General features: G+C 30.1%; 4 protein-coding genes and 1 pseudogene across 4 annotated transcripts; 2 read left to right on the top strand and 3 right to left on the bottom strand.

Annotated features, from left to right (window-relative positions):
* Positions 1 to 948: 948 nt before the first annotated feature.
* On the bottom strand, positions 949 to 1,440 carry LOC145588469 (pathogenesis-related protein 1 pseudogene; annotated as a pseudogene).
* Positions 1,441 to 5,888: 4,448 nt separating this feature from the next.
* LOC145588468 (pathogenesis-related protein 1A-like) lies at positions 5,889 to 6,368 on the top strand. Its single transcript, XM_081645117.1, has one exon. The coding sequence runs from the start codon at positions 5,889 to 5,891 to the stop codon at positions 6,366 to 6,368; it is 480 nt and encodes a 159-aa protein (XP_081501243.1).
* Positions 6,369 to 7,141: 773 nt separating this feature from the next.
* LOC145589273 (RNA polymerase II C-terminal domain phosphatase-like 5) lies at positions 7,142 to 8,301 on the bottom strand. The gene is made up of 2 exons (XM_081645799.1): positions 8,011 to 8,301; positions 7,142 to 7,804 (listed from the first exon to the last, which is right to left on the bottom strand). The coding sequence occupies exons 1-2, from the start codon at positions 8,299 to 8,301 to the stop codon at positions 7,142 to 7,144; spliced, it is 954 nt and encodes a 317-aa protein (XP_081501925.1).
* Positions 8,302 to 10,611: 2,310 nt separating this feature from the next.
* LOC145588466 (pathogenesis-related protein 1B-like) lies at positions 10,612 to 11,307 on the top strand. Its single transcript, XM_081645116.1, has one exon. The coding sequence runs from the start codon at positions 10,657 to 10,659 to the stop codon at positions 11,137 to 11,139; it is 483 nt and encodes a 160-aa protein (XP_081501242.1). The 5' UTR covers positions 10,612 to 10,656; the 3' UTR covers positions 11,140 to 11,307.
* Positions 11,308 to 12,015: 708 nt separating this feature from the next.
* Positions 12,016 to 13,178, bottom strand: LOC145589272 (RNA polymerase II C-terminal domain phosphatase-like 5). The gene is made up of 2 exons (XM_081645798.1): positions 12,906 to 13,178; positions 12,016 to 12,660 (listed from the first exon to the last, which is right to left on the bottom strand). The coding sequence occupies exons 1-2, from the start codon at positions 13,176 to 13,178 to the stop codon at positions 12,016 to 12,018; spliced, it is 918 nt and encodes a 305-aa protein (XP_081501924.1).
* Positions 13,179 to 13,822: the final 644 nt, after the last annotated feature.

Below are 13,822 nucleotides of genomic sequence, written 5' to 3'. Positions count from 1 at the left end.
TAAATATATTACGAGTAGTAAATAAGGATTAGCAAATTTTTTAGAAGCAAAAATGGCCCTATAATTCTTCTCTGCGCCATTTCGCCTTTAATTCCGTAGTTGAGGATGCTTACATACATTAATACTTCGTATTATATTGACTAATTAATTAACGGCTAGTGCTACTAGATTAGAGGTGTGTGAAGTTAGTTTTTTCGGTTAAAGTCGTTGAAGATTACCTTGAATTTGTCAACAATCTCAAGCTGAAAGAGAGACAATTACGCAAAAAACAAGGGCCAGTTTTTTTTTCCTTATCTCTTATTACTCTAAAAGGTTGAAAAATTGCGATTATAATTTTTTAATACCATCTAGTATTATATGTTAGACTATATCAACAATGGCTAAACATTGTAATTAACAGTAAATTAGTTAATCAGTTGCGCCTCATAATTTCGTCAACAACATTAGAGCAACTCCAATGATTGTAGCTAGGGACTTGTTTGCAATTTCATATCATTAATTCCTTAGCTACTAGCTTGACCATTGGAGCTAGAAAACTCAATTAGCTTGGCTAAGAAAATTAGCTTTGCCAAGCTAATTTTGCTTGAGGATTAAACTTGCCAAAATAAAATGCTCATTGTACCAATTAAGCTCTTTCCATGTAATTTCTATCCAACAATTACTACTAAGCTAATAGCTAGCCATTGGAGAAAAAAGTAGCTAAAATGATAATTAGCTTAAAAGCTTATGTGGCATGACAAGCTAATTGTCAAATTAGCTTGCCATTGGAGTTGCTCTTATGATAGCAAATTAACAATATCACCACTTCAAAAGCAAGCTTGAATATGAAACATTGTGACATTGTGTCAATACATTACACTTATGTTTATGTATACAAAAATGTTTATCCAACATGAAGAATTATAATAAATGACCCTAACACATAGAATTCTCCTACCAAAAATATGCTTAGAAAGGTCTTTGCCCTATAACATTTCCAGGAGGATAATAATTGCAAGTAATAAAAGTGCCTCCATTTTGACATCTTTCTTTGGCACACCCAACACTTTGTGTATATTTTCAAACAATTTGTGTGTAATGCCCACACATTTCTTTGCAATTGTTAGAGCCATAATCATAATTGGGCTTTTCACTAGCCCACAAATCCACGGCTTCAGTTGGGCTTAATTCTCCAGGACTCATTGCAATGTTCTCACCATATATTGGGTTGTTTGAGTGTTGTAATTTACAATCTACAACTCTCTCTTTAGCATACAATCTAGCAAAGGTTGCAAGAGTCTCGTTCCAAACTAAAGGGGGCTGCAATACTGTAAGACGGGCCGCATTGATTGGTGCAAGATATTGAAGTTTCCAATCAAATAAGGATGATGCCCAACATATATGGGTCATGGTAAGCCCACTTACCAAAACAATGGCTAAGAAATGATTTAAAATAGCCATTGTTTTGGGTGAGTTTGAAACTAAGGAGGGCGAGATAAAGAAAAGATATGGGAAAAAGTTGGGGGAAGTATGTTTATATAGGTGGGTTTTGTTTTTTTTTTTTTTTTTTTTGGTTAAAAATAGTATTGATGGTGCTTAAATATAGGGATTTCCTGTGAAATTTTAGATACATGGACCATAAATTATTTGATGAATTTTAGCATCATATAAAAGTTAAGCACGATACTGTTTAACTTATCAATATTTGGTAATATTATATTCTATTTATATCTATTTTTTATAGTAAAGTTGACAATAAAAAGATATACGAAGTATATATAGGAAGTTAGAAATTTCACAATTTGCAATTTAATTGGTTGCTAAAAATAATGAACAAATCAAATATCTTATTTGTTTTAAAAGAGAGAAAAATCTATCTTGTAAAAATGAACATATATACTACATATATATGTATGTTAATATATTCTCTAATAAATAAGTAAGCATCGTATAAATCTGAACTAAAAGAGCATACCCTTAATTTGTACTAATTTATAGAAATATTATGAAAATTATTTTTATGTTTTTATTCATCTTCAACTCATTAACTTTTTTCATCTTTCAACTGCTTTTTCATCTAATTAAATCATCAAATAATAAAACTTTTAGCTGAGAAAACAATTTTTTTTTATGCTGTGGAATGAATATATAAAAACAAATTTATCCTAATATGCAAAATTACTTTTATATTCATATTTTTTTTTAATTTCATACTAAAATTTGATAAGACCTAGATACATAACCTGACACTTAAATCTACTTATTTACCTCGAAATCAAGAACTTGGTTCCACATTATTTGGATATATTTCTTAAAAAAATAAAATTTGATTAATTTGAAATTTGGATTGATTATCATTTATGTGTTTTTTTATAATTGATGTAATTTGTAATTTTTTTTTATATGTACAAGATTAGATAAAATAATAAAAATCCAGCGTATAATCACAAGAACATGCTAATTATTAATTAACACTTATGTAGCCTTCTATTTGGTTAGCCTGTAAGTAAGTGGCAGACCTTTGAGTACAACGGATTTGCAGGAATCAAAAAAGGTGATAATGAAATTATATCTATACTAAAACTTAGTTAAGACAACCTTACACCCTCCTTGAAGAATTGTTTTAGTTATTGTGCATTGTTTCTCAAATATTATAGTTTCAAGAATGCATAGTCACGGGGACATACTAATTATTAATAAACAAATTAAAATATTTAAATTTAATTAATTAATTTAATTACTTTTGTAATATATTTACCGTTTTATGTAATTTGTTAATATATACTTTGATTTCAATGTAATTTATTTCATGTAACATAAAAAATAAAGTTATAAGTGATTATTTATCTACATGTATTTATTTGTTAAATTTAATGGGAAGACTAACCTCTTGGCTATCCGATTAGGAGACAACATGTTCCACTAATATTGTTTCACTACACTACTTGTCAAAAAATGGATGGAAAATTTTGCAATATCAGTTTTTACTCTACTATTTTTTTTTTATTTATTTTTTTTTTTTTTTGATATTGGTTGTAGTGTTGGTAGAGTTTTGTACTTTTCGCATCAGATTGAAAAAAAAAATGAAGAAGTGATTAGGTAAATGTGACTTTCGACGAGTTGGAAGAAGCAATTAATGGATTTTCAAATACATCAATTCTTGGGCACCGTGGTTTTGGAGATGTTTATCTAGTTAATTTGCTAGATGAAAGTGAAATGACGATAAAGAGGGTGAAAAATGAGAGTGTGCAAGGTAAATCAGAGTAAATAAAAGTGGAGAAAGACTTCAAGTAGAGAAAGACTCATTGTGTGTGCACCAATGTGATTAGGTAAATGTTACTTTGACCTTGAACACATCACTATTATTTTCGGGTATTGTTATTCAAGATCAAAAGTCTCGAACTTTGTTATTTAAGGTCAAGAGGAGAAAGACTCATTATGTACCAATATTATTCACAAAAAACTTTGAGTTTTCATTAACATGGTAAATAAAATATGATTACATGTTTTTTTTAGTTTTTTTTATTTAATCATTATTAAAATTGTAATAAATTTATAATTTGTGTCTAATATTTATTGAAAATAGGAAAGGGTAGACCTAGAACTGATTGGGTCACAAGGAGACACATTGCCATTAATTTGGCAAAAGGGATAAATTATATTCACAGAGATGATGTTCCAAATAAGCCGAAGATCGATCATTCATAAAGATATCAAGTCGGAGAATGTATTACTTGACGATGATTTCAACACAAAGGTACTACAATTTTTTTTTAATTTATGTTATGTTTTTCTATTTTATTGTGGAGTAACATTTTAGTATACAATAATATATAGCTCATACAATGACAAAGGTATAGCCTTATAAGGCCATTTATTATAAAAATTCTAGCCCTAAAACTGATATGTCCTATGTTAGGCCTAACTCAAACTAGGCCCATAAAAACTCATATACAATGTATTATGCTGCTTGCTTACTAATTACTAGTTTATTACTATCTTTTTAAATTTGGATCGAGCCTAATTTTGTATAATATGTTACTATCACCTTTTCCAATCTCCTCCTAATAAAAAAATAGTAGAGTTTGAAACCAATGTTAAAAGGTTTTTTTTTTTTTTTTTTTTAAAGCCCCCTTTTTATCCTCATAAAAGCTTTAATAAAAATAAAAATAAAAAAATCACCACGTTCATTTTGTTTTGCAAAAAGAAACTGATTATTTAATTACCTTCTAATTTACTTGATTATTCTTTAATTTCCTCTAACCCACCTAATTGTTCAATAATTAACTTTTTTTTATATAAAAAAACCACCAAAATTTGCAAGGATATTCTTTGAAATATTTTTTAAAAACATCATAAGTGAAACACATACCCTGTAATTAATACTTTGTAGAACAAATTTGTATAATTGATATACTTTTTGTTCATATATTTTGTTAATGTTTTTTTTTTATTATTATCATGTATCATGCTTGTGGTAATATCAACATAAGTGCAAATAAAAATCAAACAAGGTTTGATTGCAACAAACAATTTTAAGATTTTGTTTGTTAGACAAATATCATTACATTTAACAAAGTTGATATCATACAAACTATTTTAAGATAGTTATTGAACAAATATCATTACATTTAACAAGATTGATATTATAATAACATGAAACTTCTCTATTATTTAGATTCGTGCATATTGCACACATAATTTTTTTTTTTAAATAATAGAATAAAAAAACTCCATAAGTTATAATTACATATTATTAATATTAAATTCAATAATATAAATATTAATGTGTGTTTTCTTTTTTTATAATGCAGCTTGCGGATTTTGGACTGGTGCGATTTGCTCAAGGAACATAGGTTCACATCACTACTGTCGTCAAAGGAACTTTCGGGTATGATTTTCTTTAGCTTTATCATCTTATTCAAAAGCCATGAAGGTTACTTAACAAATTAATGAAAATTATGATAGCAGAGAAAAAGAGAATAGAAAAATGCTTAACTCTATTGTTACGGATGATGATTGGGTAATGAATATTTACATAAAACCTTTAATAACAAAAAAATAAAAAATAAAAATGCTCAACTAAAATTAACTTTTAAAAAAATGGGAAAAAAAATGAACAAGACAAGTTTAAAATAGTAGTACTATAGAGTATAGATCACAGATTTTGGGGCGTTGAAATCTGAGGCCCAGGGCTGCCGGCCCATATGTTTAAATTATACTCCTAGTAGATTAGTAGTGTGATGGTTGTAGTGTTTTCCTAATACTACTGTATGTCTAAATTATCCTTAACGTATGTCTAATTGTTCTAAAACTAATCAACATCAAATTCCTAACATAAATCTAATCATTCTAATTATAATTGAATTAATTATTCCGCATTTAAAATTTTGGGTTTATTATATATATTGTATCTATGAAGTAGAAATATTAAAATATTGATATTAATGCATGTTAGTTATAAATGTTGTTTTTAGGTATATGGATCCTAATTATGCAGATCATATCTGCTTAACCTTTTGTTCAACTAATTTATGAGGTTGTGGAGGGAGCACTGTCCATGGAAGATCTAATTAATTGAGTTCTGAGGAGTTACAAGGACTTTTTCATATATATGAGACTATTTCTCTCTAACAACTGCTGCTATATGTTGACAAAACAATTGGACAAAAACACATTTTGCATTAAAGAAAAAAAAATATTATTAAGAATGTGAAATCAAAACACATATTCTCATTAAGGTAGGTTAAAAAGCATTTTATGTGGACTCTTCATACATAGTTGACTAACTATAGGATTATATTCGTAATTATGAACACAAAATCAAAGTACTATAAATGTATATATAATCAGCCCATACACCTTAAGCACCCCAACCAACCCCCTCACAAACAAAAGCAACCAAAAAAATGAAGCTATTCAATCATCTCTTTATCGCATTTTTAGCCTCAATTCTTGTGATAACCCATGCCCAAGACAACCAAACCGAGTTCCTAGACGTGCACAACACGGCCCGTGCTCAAGTTGGAGTAGCACCCCTTGAATGGAACCACACCCTAGCATTATACGCCCAAAATTTAGCTAACAAAGTGAAGCAAACATGTAATAGCACGATGTCATCTAGGGGACCTTACGGTGAAAACACGGCTTCCGGTTATGGGGCATTTACGACGGTTGATGCGGTTAACCAATGGGTAGGGGAGAAGGAAAATTATGATCATCGTTTGAATGAATGTGTGAATGGTACAGAATGTAAACATTATAAACAAGTGGTTTGGAAAAATAGCTTATATCTTGGTTGTGCTAGTATTATATTTGGTGCTGGTTGGCCCTTTGTTGTTTGTGAATATGATCCTCCCGGTAATGTTAATGGTACATGGCCATATTAATTACCTTTTAATTTAATTTGTACTTGTAGTAATTTGCTTATTAATGTAATTTTAATTAGGTATTGGGCTTGTAATATTGTTTACCTTAATGTCTCATTAATATGGTATGGGCTTTTATCCCAATTTGATGAATTACTCATGAGAAGGAATAAAAATTTGGTTTTTACAAATCTTTGAATTCTAAAATATAGTTGTGAATTTATTATTGTTCGTCAATGTTAGATAATAATGTTTTCTGGTATTGAAAATTAAGATTTAATTTTGTTTCTTAAGCATTATTTAAAGTTGTATAAGTTAGAATATTATTACTAGCTAGATTGTCTGTACACTTTTACTAATCAATGTCAGAATAAATTATATAAATGAGCTTTATAATTTTAGTGAGAGGTTTTAATCCATATCTTAATCTCCATACATAGTCAAACTCAATAGGTCCTAAACAAACAAACAAGGAAAAATGTGTCTAATTCATCAAGAAGCACTTTTGACTTTTCAAGCTACTATATATATTAATAGGGGTCAATTTTTTTCCATTAACACTTTAAGGGAAATATATTGCTAATTTATGTCATGCTTTTATTTGAAAATCAACGTGAGATTCAGTTGTTTAAATAAATAAAATACAAAAAAAATAAAAGTTACATTCAATTTCTTATAAAACAAAAACAAAAGTTAAGACAATAAAAGAATTCATATACTACGTATATATTTCTTCAAAAAAAAAAAAAAAAAAGAATTCATATACATAATCAATCATAAACTCCATATTCGAATTACATAACCATATGATTAGTCTGAACTATAACATTTGGTCCATTTGTACGACAATTCAACCCCATTGATTTGAAGCATTCATCAATCTCATTAATCGTTTCATTTGCATATTTACTCATCCCTTCTTTAGTCCCTTGCAAAACGAACTTTCTCTTTACTTCTTCAATTGCATCTCTTACATCACGACTTTCATAATAATCTTGTCCTTCCTCTACGTTGTAGAATTCTTTGTGTATCTTCTTTAACTCCCTTAAAACCCTAGCGAGTTCTCCATACTTCTCACTTTCATCTGCCCAATTTCGTGACCAAGATTTCTTATTCGAGGATTCATCATCAAAGAACTCATATGGAGCTATTTTGATCACATTCTTAGCATTGTCGTCTTTCCATACTTCTTTTATATCATCGACCACTAAAACAACTCTTTCATGTGCCCATACAAGATCGAGCCCCTTCTTCAATGGCTTTGAACGGATATCTTCTCTTGTGATCACTTGTGAATTAGCAAAATACAACCCTTCGGGGTCAAGTAGGTCAAGCATTTTCCTTGCGTATTTGCAAGTTCCTAACGTGAAAATTGAAAACTCGAATAGTGCGCTAGCTTCTTTAAGAAACGTTTCAACATTAGGCCTCAATTTTGTTACCCAATGATCATTATGTCCCTGAAAATAATTGAAATAAAATTATGTTAATTTAACGCATACTAGAACATATATACTTGAACGACTAAACAAAATATAGACCTATTTCTAAATAAACATGATTCTTTGTAAATCTTTTTAACAAATTAACGCAAGTGGTCGATAATATGTACGTAAATGGTATTCAACATACAAATTAAAGATAATTTTAAAAATCAGAAACTTACTCTAACAGGTAGACATGTCATGCTATCGTTTCTTTCAAACTTCCATTGGAATAGCTTCTTTTCCTCGATCAATTTGACACCAACAGTGCGTTGTAAATAATCACGATCATATTTGGTTAACTTTAGCATAGAACTCGAGTGGAGAAGAGTATTATCTAAATCAAGAACAAGATGGAGCTTCTTCCGGGCCAATAAACTCTTCAAATTTTTATCACGAACACTCTTAATCAAATCAGCACAATGAAATGAAGAAGAAGAAATAACATTAGGCTTTAAGTTTTGGACTGCCATTATCTAGCTTGAAGTGTAAAAAAGGAGCGTACAAATTTATTTATTTTGGATGAAAGATAATAATCAAGGGATATTTATTTCTATTGAGGATATATTTTAGGAAATTAATAGGATATATTTAGTTTTCATATTTTATGCCTAGCATATTATCTTTTTGATATGTTTTGTTATTTCCTAATTCTATCGAATTAAGGAAACCTTGTATTATATATTGACCATGGCCGTCATCAATATAAATCAAGCTATTGTGTTTATTTAATTTAGCAATTTCCTTGTGAAACAAGGACACCACATACTACCTAAGCGAGTAGTAACACTAATATATTATCATTAGTCATCTTCATAATTGATCTTCCCATATGTTATTATGTGTTCACGTGTAATTCAATTCCAACTTCGAAAACTTATAATTCTCAACTAATATAAGATTTTATTATGATATTTTGTTAGTTTGTAGCAATATATAATATCTGTGCAAAAAAATAGGGGTAGAAGGAATAGATATTATGAGTTTTGGCGGCTATTGTCCTCCCTTTAAATACGAAGTAACTTCAATACATAGTATAATTAATTTTTAAAAAAAAAAATTAAAAGTTTTAAGTAACTCTTCATAAATTGTTAGTTGAGACGAACTCTACAAGAGGGGGGGTGAATTGTAGATGAGTTCCTAGTGACTATTTTTCGCGGAATAAAACATAACAAAACAGAATAAAGCAGGAACTTGTAAAGCACACAGTATTTTACGAGGAAACCTTCTAGTGCCCAACTAGAAGTAAAACCTCGACCCTTCCTTAGGGATTTCAAACACAAACACTTCACTATAATAGGGCAAACACCAAGTTACAACCTATTATAATAAAGACTCTACTCTCAAGTTCCTAACAGAACTCACTACAGAACAACACCCTGTTCTACTCTGTCTAAGTCCCACACTTAGACTCACTCGTACTCCCCAAGTACAAATCTCCCCTTCTCACCAGAAGCTCACACAATAAACAAAATTAACAAACCTCTTACTACCCAGTTAATTCAAACCAAATACAAATAATAAACACCTAGTATATGATAGGCAAGCTATGCATGAAACCCGAAACTAATATGACAAGTTTATAAGCTTGGCAAACTTACACAATTTAAGCTCTGTAATTCTTCATGCATAAAACTCACAAAACCTAAACTCAATTCGACCTCTACTATTTATACAAGCAAGACTCGTATAGAAAGTAGGTTTTCAAAAAGATAAATAAGTTAAACTTAACTTATCCTAAAATACGGTTTTAAATAAATCTTTGTGAAGAAAATCTTTTCAGAAAATAAGATAGAAATAATTAGTTAAAAAGCATAATATCTTTTTAACAAACAGATTTTAGGAAATTAGCTTTTAAGTTAAAAATCTTTTTCGAATTCTATCTTTTATATTTTCCGTAAATAATTAATTTGCCAAGCTATCTTGTCACGCTTCTAATAAATTCCATGCACATCCTACTTAACATATTTAACAATAAATCTAGAAGATAAAATCTTAACTAAACTATTGCTGCGCCGTGCTCTTGATCTGGTAGGATTACTTGGGCTCCACGTTTTACTAAGTTCCTCCAAAGAACTTAGTCCCTCATCTTCAGATTCCTGTTAGGGAACGTTCCTGTTAGGGAACTTAGCTCCTGTAAGGGAACTCTTCTTCTTATTGAATAACTTTCTGAATAAAGAACTTCTTCAAGACTTCATAGCATCAGCTACTTCTTCCATCTCCAAGATCAATTTCACCTAAGCTAAACAAACACTTGAAAACCTTTATTAGATGAGTTTGCTTCAGTTTAAATTCCTCATCATCAAAACCTTTATACATCAACATATATTAATCAAAGGTTGAATATATTTACATATCCTTAATTAATTTGAGGTGAAAAAAAGTGCATACTTCGTATATTATAATCCCATTCCACCCCACCCCATTGACCCCAACCAAAGATTCAAACCAAATATCTTTGTTTGTGAAATTACTTCTTCTTCTTCCCTTTTGTTTTTTTGGTAGAAAGTGAAATATTACTTTTTGTGACTACATTAAACAAATAAAATAAAATAAAAAATATTCCATTTTGCTTAAAAATGTGAAATCAAGACGAATAATAAACAGGTTGTTTCTTTTTCCCCCTTAAGGTTGGTTAAAAAGCATTTTATGTAGACTTTTTTTTAATATACAGTTGACAAACTATAGTAATATATACATGATGTATGAACACAAATCAAAGAGCTATAAATATAAGTCACGAAAAAGTTGCACTATATCCCTATAAATAATCAACCCATCCACCTTAAATTCTCCAACCCCCTCACAAAAAACCACCACCAAAAAAAATGAAGCTATTCATTCATCTCTTCTTTTGTGCTATTTTAGCCACAACTCTTGTGATATCCCATGCCCAACAAGACAACCAAAAAGAGTTCCTAGACGTGCACAACGCGGCCCGTGCTGAGGTCGGGGTGCCACCCTTGAAATGGAACCAAACACTAGCATCATACGCCCAAGATTTCGCCAACAAAGTCAAGCATACATGCGATAACACGATGTCATCAAATGGACCTTACGGCGAGAACACGGCTTCCGGATACGTGTTTACGACTACTGATGCGGTCAATCAATGGATTGGGGAGGAAACAAATTATGATCATAATATGAATGTTTGTTTGAATGGAAAAGAATGTAAGCATTATAAACAAGTGGTTTGGAAAAATAGCTTATATCTTGGGTGTGCTAGTATTACTTGTGGTGCTGGTTGGCCTTTTGTTGTTTGCGAATATTATCCTCCTGGTAATGTTAATGGTGCTAAGCCTTATTAATTTTGTAGTAATTATTAATGTATTTTAAATTAGGTACGTACTCGTACTAGATATATATTTATATATGTAATGTTGGACTGTTGGTTCACCTCAATATTATTTCATTAATATGGTATGGGTTTCCATCCAATTTGATGAATTAATGAGATGAGATATAATAAAATTGGCTTTCAAATTTCATACAATTTTGAATTCGAATTGAAGTACGGCGGTTGTGATTTAATATATATATATGCATGAATGTCGTGGGGCATACTAAATAATGATTGGAATTTGTTTCTTATTAAGCATTGTTTAAGAAATTTACTTAACATGTTAACCCCTTTAGATCCACCCACTTTTGATTGTTATTAAAATTATGTCATATAAGATATAACCTATGAGGCTACGAGTATAATTCACACAATTATACATGTAATGATGTATGGACATGGCCACATGGGTAACAAATACACTAATAAGATCACAAGCAATATTAACAACCATATATATTAGATCAAATGGACATACATTATATTAGATCCTATCAATATCAAGTTATCAAACCCATTGAAAATGACTACGGGGTATATGCTCCTACCAACGTATTATTGCATGCATGCCCCTAACAAACAAACAAGAACATATGTTTTAAAGTGCAACAAATTAAAAGATAAATATACTTAAATCTTACGCTTTAAATCCTATCATCTCCTAAGCACTTTTCACTTTCAAGCAACTAATTAAAGTTATATACACATTATTATGTTCTAGCAATTGACAATGACATTAATTAAATTTTCTCAATTGATAAAAAAATAATAAAGTGACATTCAATATAATTTCCTAAAAAAGAAAATCAAAAGTAAAGAAAATCATAGAATTCATGTTAGAACATTACATAACTTCATGACTAGTCTGAATTCTATTTAGTCTATTTCTGCGGCAATTTAGATCCATCGATTTGAAGCATTCATCAATCTCATTAGTCGTTTCCTTTGCATGTTGACTAATCCCTTGTTTAGTACCTTGCAAGCTGAATTTTCTCTTCACTTCTTCAATTGCATCTCTTACATCACGGCTTTCATAATCTTCGCCTTCCTCCAAATTGTAAAACTCTTTGTGAATCTTCTTTAACTCTCTCAAAACTCGAGCAAGTTCTCCGTACTTCTCACTTTCATCCGCCCATTTTCGTGTCCAAGATTTCTTATCCGAGGACTCATCATCAAAGAACCCGTATGGTGCTATATCGATCAAATTTTTAGCATTAGCCTCCCACACGTCTTTTGCATCATCGACTACTAACACGACCCGTTCGTGCGACTTCAAAAGATCATGCCCCTTCCTCCATGGTGTCGATAATGGCACATATTCCCTCGTGATCACTTGTGAATTAATATACAAACGCTCGGGATCAAGTAGTTCTAGCATCTTCGTCGTATATGCGAGATTTCCTAGCGTAAAAATTGATATATCGAATAGTGTACTTGCTTCCTTGAGGAACGTTTTCACATAAGGCCTCAATTTCGTTACATAAACATCCTGTAAATTGAAATTTATATATGTTAATTTAACTTGTAAAAAATAATCTATATACTTGCATGATTGCATTGCATACTAAACAAAATATAGGTACATTTTTTTTTTTTTTTTAAATTTCAATTTATTAAAACATGATTATTGAAAAATTAAAAATATTATTAATCCATGTGATGATAATTAATACGTACTAAGCTACTTATTTAGAATAAAAAATAAAAACATACAGGAAACACTTATAGACGTACCTTGTACCCCTTTCCTTCACACACCCATTGATATAGCTTTTTTTCTTCGACCATCTTGACACCAACGGAGCGTTGTAAATAATCACGATCATATTTAGTTAAATTTTCAATAATACTCGATTCAAGAATGGTATTGTCTAAATCGAGTACAAGGTGAAGCTTCTTCTTCGATAATAAAGTCTTTAAATTTTCATCACGAACATGCTTAATCGACTTGGCTCGAATTGAAGAAGAAGAAGAATTAACCGTAGCCTTTAGGTTTTGAATCGCCATTATTTTGTTGGGTTTGTTTTTCTTAGAGGAGCTTTTTTTTTTTTTTTTTGGAAGACAATATGTAACTTTTAGTTTACAAGTATCTGGTTCTTGTTATTCTACGGAGTATTTATAATGATGCCTAAGTCGGTTAAACTAGATACATAGATAACCTAACGTTTCCTTGAGAAACAAGCTAAGATTGATAATATGGAAACAAGATTATTTTAGGAAACAATCTTACATCGTATTTTAGGAAATAAGCTTACATTATTAGAAAATTTCCAAAAAATATTCTAAACTATTAACTATCCTATCATATATTTTTAAAAAAATCTAGGAAACAATCTTAATTTCGTATTTTAGGAAATAAGCGTACATAGACTACATACTACCGAAAATAATCCTAAACTATCCTATATTCCTATCATAGTATCATATCTTTAAAATTTTGGGCATAGCACCGCTTAACTGACCTATAGAATTTCGTAACTTGGCCCAGGCCCAAATAAATCAATCTAAGAGACGTACAAAATATTACTAGTACCAAATATAGATTATAATTATAATACTTGGGGTTGTTATTCGACGCCCGCAAATTACTCAAATCGCCCGCAAATTATGAATGAATTTACGTTATTACCCCCAATCTCTAACTTAACCTC

This window comes from Chenopodium album, chromosome 17 (genome assembly GCF_948465745.1).
Source record: "Chenopodium album chromosome 17, dcCheAlbu1.1, whole genome shotgun sequence".
Lineage (NCBI taxonomy): Eukaryota > Viridiplantae > Streptophyta > Magnoliopsida > Caryophyllales > Amaranthaceae > Chenopodium > Chenopodium album.
This window is presented reverse-complemented; position numbering and strand designations above follow the sequence as displayed.

Excerpts from the sequence above, each read along its gene's own strand:
- LOC145589273 (XM_081645799.1), bottom strand. The coding sequence starts at position 8,301 with ATGGCAGTCCAAAACTTAAAGCCTAATGTTATTTCTTCTTCTTCATTT. Across the intron at positions 7,805-8,010 it reads TGACATGTCTACCTGTTAGA|GGACATAATGATCATTGGGT; the intron begins GTAAGTTTCTGA and ends AATTATTTTCAG.
- LOC145588468 (XM_081645117.1), top strand. The coding sequence starts at position 5,889 with ATGAAGCTATTCAATCATCTCTTTATCGCATTTTTAGCCTCAATTCTT.
- LOC145588466 (XM_081645116.1), top strand. The coding sequence starts at position 10,657 with ATGAAGCTATTCATTCATCTCTTCTTTTGTGCTATTTTAGCCACAACT.
- LOC145589272 (XM_081645798.1), bottom strand. The coding sequence starts at position 13,178 with ATGGCGATTCAAAACCTAAAGGCTACGGTTAATTCTTCTTCTTCTTCA. Across the intron at positions 12,661-12,905 it reads GTGAAGGAAAGGGGTACAAG|GATGTTTATGTAACGAAATT; the intron begins GTACGTCTATAA and ends TTCAATTTACAG.